At 44.9% G+C, this 8,894-nt stretch overlaps 1 protein-coding gene across 1 annotated transcript in view; it reads left to right on the plus strand.

Moving 5' to 3' along the window:
* The window catches only part of LOC144491353 (alpha-synuclein-like), a 109,625-nt gene extending 102,452 nt beyond the window's left edge, over positions 1-7,173 (plus strand). The window contains exons 4-5 of the mRNA XM_078209050.1: positions 2,735-2,827; positions 7,121-7,173. Coding sequence (XP_078065176.1) covers positions 2,735-2,827; positions 7,121-7,153 — 126 coding nt within the window. The 3' untranslated portion in view covers positions 7,154-7,173. The remainder of the gene's footprint in view (positions 1-2,734; positions 2,828-7,120) is intronic.
* Positions 7,174-8,894: the final 1,721 nt, after the last annotated feature.

The raw sequence follows: 8,894 nt of genomic DNA on the forward strand, positions 1-8,894 counted from the left end.
CTGATGGCAGCAGGGAAGAAACTGTTTTTGAATCATTTGGTACGTGATCTCAGATTTTTGTATTTTTTTGCTGACAAAAGAAGGTGGAAGAGAGTATGTCTGGGGTGCGTGGGGTCCTTGATTATGCTGGCTGCTTTCCCGAGGCAGCGGGAAATGTAGACAGTGTCAATGGATTGGAGGCTGGTATGCATGGTGGCCTGGGCTTCGTACATGACCCTTTGTAGTTTCTTACAGTCTTGGGCAGAGCAGGAGCCATACCAAGCTGTGATATAACCAGAAAGGATGCTTTCAATAGTGCATCTGTAAAAGCTGGTGAGAGTCACTATTCAATGTGTGACACTAGTGTACCTTTAAGAAATGTTTTTCTTAAATCATGTTCTCTGCAACTATAAGCAGCTTTGGTTTTTTTCATTGTTGCCAGACTGTCTGCTAGAAGTCCTTTTATTGCTGCTTCAATGGTTTAAATGGGGGATTTGTTTATTTTTACTCTGGGCCTCAGGTATTTTCTGGGATTGTTTTATGACCCTGCATTGTTTGAGGGAAGATTGGGTGGCGGGTCAAGTGTTTTGGACAGTTTTTGTTTTCTTCATAGTGAATTCAAGGTTTCACTTTCAGCTTGGCTGCTTGCTGCTGTTTGAGTTAGAAGCTGCCCCTGGTTGTCAAATGGCAGGCAGTTTTTCTCTCTCTCACTCTCCCTGGTATTATAGATTCTGTTGGCTAGCTGGAAGCAGGTCTCCTGGCCTTCCTGGAATGAAAATTCTGCTGTTGGCGGGGCCCCTGGAGCCCCTCTCTCTCCCTGATATTTTGGGAAGCTGTTCTGACTTCAAGCTTGTGCGTCTATCAAGAGAACTACAGCATCCAACCAAAGCACTAAGTTCCAGCATCACGTGAGTATTCATATTTTCTGTGCGAAACCTGTGGCAAGTGTTTTGTTTGTGGGATTTGTTTGGTTGGAACGGAATTAGCTGTTAAGGTTTATACAATATCATGGTGGTTTTTCTTTCTTGTTTGTAATTGGTAAGAATTATTGCTATATATTAACTGTATTCTTAAATAAACTTTGATAACAGCTCACTAGTGCGTAGAGCTTAAAAGCAGGGAGGTCATGTTGGAGTTGGTTCGGCCAACCCACCATAATGGGTTGAATCTCAAACAGTGACGGGACAGAGTACAGGAATGAGATAGAGAATCTGGTGAACTGGTGCGACAACAATAATCTCTCCCTCAATGTCAACAAAATGAAGGAAATTGTCATCAACTTCAGGAAACGTAAAGGAGAACATGCCCCTGCCTACATCAACGGAGACGAAGTAAAAAGGGTCGAGAGCTTCACGTTTTTAGCTGTCCAGATCACCAACAACCTGTCCTGGTCCCCCCATGCTGACAGTATAGTTAAGAAAGCTCCACCAACGCCTCTACTTTCTCAGGAGACTAAGGAAATTTGGCATGTCCACTATGACTCTCACCAACTTTTACAGATGCATCGTAGAAAGCATTCTTCCTGGTTGTATCACAGCTTGGTATGGCTCCTGCTCTGCCCAAGACCGCAAGGAACTGCAAAAGGTCGTGAACGTAGCCCAATCCATCACGCAAACCAGCCTCCCATCCATTGACTCTGTCTACTCTCCCCGCTGCCTTGGCAAAGCAGCCAGCATAATTAAGCATCCCACGCACCCCGGACATTCTCTCTTCCACCTTCTTCTTCGGGAAAGTCTGAGGTCACGTACCAACCGACTCAAGAACAGCTTTTTCTCTGCTGCTGTCAGACTTTTGAATGGACCTACCTCGCATTAAGTTGATCTTTCTCTACAGCCTAGCTATGACTGTAACACTGCATTCTGCACTCTCTCCTTCCCTTCTCTATGAACGGTATGCTTTGTCTGTATAGCGCACAAGAAACAATATTTTTCACTGTATGTTAATACATGTGACAATAATAAATCAAATCAAATCAAATCAGCTGAATTTCTGTGTGCAGCTCTGGTCACCTCGCTATAGGAAGGATGTGTTTGCTAGAGGGGGTACAGAGGCGGTTCACCAGGATGTTGCCTGGGATGGAGCATTTGAGCTATAAGGAGAGACTGGATAGGTTTGGATTGTTTTCTCTAAAGCAGAGAAGGCTGAGGGGGGAGAGATGTATAAAGACTATGAGGGGAATGGACAGGGTGGATAGGAATCAGCTGTTCCCCTTGGTTGAGGGGTCAGTCACGAAGGGGCATTGCTTAAGGGTGAGGAGCAGGAGATTCAGAGGGGATTTGAGAAAACATTCTTTCACTCATAGGGTGGTGGGAATCTGGAATGCACTGCCTGGGAAGGTAATCGAAGCCGGAAACCTTTAAAAAATATTTGGATGAGCACTTGAAATATCACAACAGTTCAAGGAGATGGGACAAGTGCAGGAAAATGGGATTAGTGCGACTTTGGTGGTAATTATTGCCGGTGCAGACTCGATGGGCCGAAGGGCTTTTTCTGCGCTGGATGACTCTCTGAATCATCTTCAGATTTGTTGGGGTGTGCCTGCGACTGAACAGACCTTCCCCCAGGCTGGGCGATAGTTCTGCGAGCAATGTGAGCTTAAGAGTACCGGACCTGAGAGTACTGGTACAGGAACAGTGCTGAGGTGCACTGAAACCCAGAACCGTCTGGTACAAAACCAGACGCCACCCTACATGATTACTGCTGATAGCTCAGTATTGGGTGAATCAGTATTGATGCTGACTTATTCTCTTGACAGGATGAAGACCTTTTCCCTCAGGAAGGTATGGTGGACAACACAGAAGCGCTGCAGATAGATCCTGACGCTGAGGCCTTTGGAGCAGCCCCTGGGGTGAGTTCATGAAATTCCTCTTATTGTGGGTAATATAGAATGGAGGAGTTCAAATTAGCCTCTCGTGTCTCCTCGGAAGGAACTCTTCAAATGCAGACAATAAAAATGTAACAAAACTTACTCCAACTTATAAATCAGAGAAAGGGTTTAATAAAGAAACTTCATTACTCCAAACCTGGGGCCTCACCCTGGGCCAATCCAAGCTCCCCACAATTCCCAACAGGTTGTTATTTATAGTGAGTCAGCTGACCATCACATCATTCTATAATTGTTTCCAGGGTTTACTGGGTCAGCTGACCCTTATAGCTTGTTACCATTGGTCACATTCCATCTAATACAAAATTGTCACCGGTTACATTCCAACATCTCGAAGAGACTAATGCAAACTTAAACAGATTTAAACCAATGTAAGATAGATTTCTGAATTACATGTCAGGTATCCAATGCTGAGGTTACAAATGGCACCATCGGCTGCAGAACTAAAGTTCAAGTGATTGTGATGCATGACTGCATATTCCTGAGGGAAACTTCAGAGAGCTCTCAAATGCGCTTCCTCGTGGCTGTTCAAGGAGCAGTGATGAGAACAGAGGGCAAACATTAAGAAATCCCGTGCAGTGACTTCAATTTTCTTTTAATTCTTGCAGTTACTTTTCATGATACATGTTCCCCCATCCTCTCTTATCGATTTGGGTACAATTCCAAAGACAGAGACAGTCCAAGAACATATTGCCCAAGAGATCATTCTTTGCATGAGACTGCGTAGGGAGTAGAGACATGGTGTGACAACCCCTGTTGTGACCGATAACTTTTAAAAAGAAATTTCCATTCCCAGTGACCAATTTAGCGTAATTGCTCAGCAAGATTTCATGTTCTAAGACTTTTACTGTAACATACAATCTTAAAGCATTGTTGACAAAACACTATTTAAGTCAGCAACTTATACTCTAAATTACAGAAAAAATCCTCTATTTAATATTTCAGGTGATTAAAAATCTTCCTGTATGGTTATTTTTGTCCCTCAAATGGACATCTAGTTTTATAGGGACCAGTCCAAAGTGATTCTAAGCTTTTTCCTTTTCCGGCCGGATAAGTTTTCAAACTGATTTCCTTGCTGTAAATTATCCTGGAGAACACTCCCTGTGGCCAAAGCTTAGCAAATCTTTCATCTTTGTTTAAACCCTTGTCACCTTGGTCTCCTCAATCCAAATGTGAGACCCGTCTGCATTCTAGCATGGTGCACCATAGAGAATGACTACCTCTGTCTCTCAGCTGTCTCTAACAGCATCTTGAAGACTGACCTGTCTGTAACATTCAGTGATATTTTAAGGGAAACATGTTACTTGATCCAACAATGGCCCCCTATAGACGCTTATTCTCTCAAAGCTCATCTCCATGGCAATATGAATCACATAGGCCTTGTATCCAGGTAGAAATGCTAATAAGCTATCCTTTAGAGTCCCAACTTCATTCTATCTTGAAACTAAATAGACAGTTCGAAGTATACCTATTTACAAAACTGGACATTTTCAGTGTCAGTACAAATGCTTTTGTCATTGTCTACAGGCTTGTACCTTCCTTTCTGTAAAATAACCTGAGCCCTCTTTTCATCTTTAACAACCAAGTCACCCAGTTTTGCTGTCGTCAAGATTCGGAAGAGGTCACATGACCCTTCATTCCTCCATTTTACCCTAAATTATAGACTCAGTCCTGAAACATAACAATCCTATGTGATCTCACAATTGTAACAATAGTGACTTGATAAGGTAGATGCTGAGACATTTTATTCCGCTCGTGGGTGAATTCAGAATGAGGGAGAATGTATGTAAGATAGCAACTAACAAATTAATGAAAGGATTTAGGAAGAATTTCTTTACACAGTGTGTTAAGGAGCTGGACACTGATTGCAACATGGAACGTTTGAAAATGATAACACCGATGCAATTTAGTAGAAGCTTGATGCAAACATGAGAGACAGCAGGGAATAAAGGGATAATAGGGTCGGTTAAGGAGAAATAATTAAATTGGGAGTAGGCTTGCACAGAATATAGGGGTGGCACAGTGGTTAGCACTGCTGCTCTCACAGCGCCAGGGACCCGGATTCAATTCCGGCCTCAGGTCACTGTCTGTGTGGAGTTTGCACATTCTCCCGTGTCTGTGTGGGTTTCCTCAGGGTGCTCCAGTTTCCTCCCTTCCTAAAGATGTGTAGATTAGGTTGACTGGCCATGCTAAATTGACCCTGGTGTCAGGGGAATTAGCAGGGTAGATATGTGGGGTGTTGGGAGTAAGGTCTGGGTGGGATTGTGGTCGGTGCAGACTCGATGGGCCAAATGGTCTCCTTCTGCATGGTAGGGATTCTGTGATTCTGTGATAAACATCAGCATAGAACTGTTGTTCTAAGTGGCCTATTTCTCTGCTGTAAATTCTATGTAATCCTTCGAGGTTATAGAGACCAGATGGTGCCAGGTTCAATTACCCAGTCTGTGTTAAGTCAGCTGAACCGAGACAAGCAGTAGCTGCTATTTGATAATTGGACTGGCACTAAAGATTAAAAATCAACCAGGTTGCCAGTTCTGGTTGCTAGCTGGTGATGCCTGCTGGGAAGTTGAGATCAAGGGTCAAGCTCCATGTTGACGTCCACTTCTCAATTTCTAAGCTCATACGTGGTCACTTAAGTGAGGAACAGGAGGCACCAACGAACATTGTGACTACAAGAGCAAGGCAGAGGGTGAGAATTCTGTGGCGAGTAATTCATCTCCTGACTCCCCAAAGTCTGTCCATCATCTACAAGTCAGGCGTGTGATGGAATAATCTCCAACAGGATGAATGAGTGCAGCTCCAACAACACTCAGGAAGCTTGATATCATCCAGGACAAAGCAGCTGGCTTGATTAATCGAACACCTTAAATGTTCACTGCTGTGAACACACAGTGGCAGCAATGTGTACTATCTACAAGATGCACTGCAGCAACTCACCGAGGTTTCTTCAACAGCACCTTCCAGACTGTGAACACTACCAGCTAGTAGGAGAAGGGTAGCAACACCACTAGCTACAAGTTCCACTCCAAGCAGTCCACCATCGCGACTTGGAACTATGTCACTGTTCCTTCACTGTAACTGCGTCAAAATCCTGGAACACCCTTCCTAACAACACTGTGGGTGCACCTACTACATGTACTGCAGGGTTCAAGAAGGCAGCTCACCACCACCTTATCAAGGGCAAACAAGGATGGGCAACAAATTCTAGTCTTGCCAATAATGCCCACTTCCCAAGGAACAATACAAGAAACAAACCTGTACTCCACGAAAGGAGTAGGAAACACTGTTAGCAAATTGTCATCCAATAGCTCAGCAGCAGTGAAGTGGAAATTGTTCGGTTTGAAGTCTCAAACTTACCAAGTGTTCACATATTATCCCTAGGCTAGTCTAACTAAGTTGCAAGTACCAAACGTTTGTTTGTTCATGGAATATGGGCATCACTGGCTGGGCCAGCATTCATTATCCCTAATTGGCTTGCTAGGCCATTTCAGAGACATTTAAGAGTCAACCACATTGCTGTGAGTTTGGAGTCACATGTAGGTGGAGACCAGGTAAGGGTAGCACTAATGGACATTAGTGAACCAGATGAGTTTTTACGACAATTGACAATGGTTTCATGGTCATCATTTCGGTGGTACAGTGGTTAGCATTGCTGTCTCACAGCGCCAGGGACCCGGGTTCAATTCTGGCATCGGGTCGCTGTCTGTGTGAAGTCTGCACATTCTCCTTGTATCTGTGCGGGTTTCCTCCAGTGCCCCGGTTTCCTCCCACACTCCAAAGATGTGCGGGGTAGGTTGATTGGCCATGCTAAATTGACCCTAGTTTCAGGGGGATTAGCAGGGTAAATATGTGGGGTTACGGGGACAGGGTGGGATTGTTGTCGGTGCAGTCTCGATGGGCCGAATGGCCTCCTTCTGTACGGTAAGGATTCTATGATTACACTTTTAATTCCAGATCATTTTTTTAATGAATTCAAATTTCACCATCTGCCACGGTGGGATTTGAACCTGGGTCCCCAGAGTGTTACCCTGGATCTCTGGTCCAGTGACAATACCACTACACCACCACGACCCTCTAAGTTGATGAGATGCAAAGGGAGAGCTGGGACCAACCCGGGGAAAACTACACTTCTGGGCTTGGCTGTTTACCAAGCAGAGGGGCTGGCTTTAGGACACATCCCAAGGCAGAAGGAGATGGTCGGAAAGCTCTTGTTGTACTTTGAAACTAATATTTTTTCTCTGGTTCCACTCTTCATAGGGTGAATACCAAGATTACGAGCCTGAAGCGTGAGTATCAACAGACAAAGGGCGCAGTGACCAAGAAACTCTCTTTTATTTTTCCTCCTCTCTTTTTGTATGTGAATGTACTTTGAATTCAGATATGGCTAGTTGTAAAATTCTCCCCTTAAGTGTGTGTTTTTTTTACAGTGTACTTTGAAGTCTTCCATCAGCTGTACTCAAGAGTGTTGTGGCTTTGACCAGGCCTCATTGCAGTGATTCCCTCCCACTGAAATGAGGGCCTGGGAGCAGGACTCTGTTCTGCAGACATTGTGTTTGAGGTTCAACAGTACAAAACTGCCTATCTGTCTATTGCTTTCCTGTGTACGTGTAAAAATGAAAGGTTTTGTGCGCGCGTGTCTAATGTGTCTGTGCGTGTGTGTGTATGTGTGTGTGTGCGTGTGTGAGCGTGTGTGTGTGTAACTTGGTGTTACCTATTTACTGCTATGTTTTCTATGTACGGTGGTTTTGTTTGCTGAGGATGTTGTGTGTACAGTGTATGCAATGGTTAGCATGGAGCTATGCACATTACAATTATCTACTGTGATACTGAAAATCAGTTTGTGCTGGTGGTTTTTTTTGACGAGTGTATGTAAATATCTGGTGTTTCTGTGAAACCAATTAAACTGAATATGCAAAACTCTCGCTGCCGTTGAGTCTGTTTCGTGAGGGACGTTGCAGCAGTGACTGGGACAGAACCGCAATGCACTAACCCTGGCAACATGGTAAGTAGGAATTCCATTACACACACGCTCACACACGCACACACACACATACACACACACGCACAGGTTTGCACCCATGGTTTTCACACTGTGAAGCTCCTATCTCATTCACACTCCCCTCACGGTGAAGCCTCTGACACCAGGCACTTTGTGGAGTTGCCGGCGTTGGACTGGGATGAACACGGTAAGAAGTCTCACAACACCAGGTTAAAGTCCAACAGGTTTATTTGGTAGCAAATACCATACGCTTTCGGAGCACTGCTCCTTCGTCAGATGGAGTGGAAATGTGCTCTCAAACAGTGCAAACAGACAAAATCAAGTTGCAGAATACTGATTAGAATGCGAATCCTACAACCAGCCAGGTCTTAAAGGTACAGACAATGTGGGTGGAGGAACATTAAACACAGGTTAAAGAAATGTGTATTGTCTCCAGACAGAACAGCTAGTGAGATTCTACAAGCCCAGGAGGCAAGCTGTGGGGGTTACTGATAATGTGACATAAATCCAACATCCCGGTTTAGGCCGTCTTCATGTGTGCGGAACTTGGCTATCAGTTTCTGCTCAGTGACTCTGCGCTGTTGTGTGTCGTGAAGGCCGCCTTGGAGAACGCTTACCTGAAGATCCAAGGCTGAATGCCCGTGACTGCTGAAGTGCTCCCCCACAGGAAGAGAACAGTCTTGCCTGGTGATTGTCGAGCAGTGTTCATTCATCCGTTGTCGTAGTGTCTGCATGGTTTCCCCAATGTACCATGCCTCGGGACATCCTTTCCTGCAGCGTATCAGGTCGACAATGTTGGCCGAGTTGCAAGAGTAGGTACCGTGTACCTGGTAGATGGTCTTCTCACGTGAGATGATGGCATCCGTGTCGATGATCCGGCACGTCTTGCAGAGGTTGCTGTGGCAGGGTTGTGTGGTGTCGTGGTCACTGTTCTCCTGAAGGCTGGGTAGTTTGCTGCGGACAATGGTCTGTTTGAGGTTGCGTGGTTGTTTAAAGGCAAGAAGTAGGGGTGTGGGATGGCCTTGGCGAGAT

This window comes from Mustelus asterias, chromosome 1, assembly GCF_964213995.1.
Source record: "Mustelus asterias chromosome 1, sMusAst1.hap1.1, whole genome shotgun sequence".
NCBI lineage: Eukaryota > Metazoa > Chordata > Chondrichthyes > Carcharhiniformes > Triakidae > Mustelus > Mustelus asterias.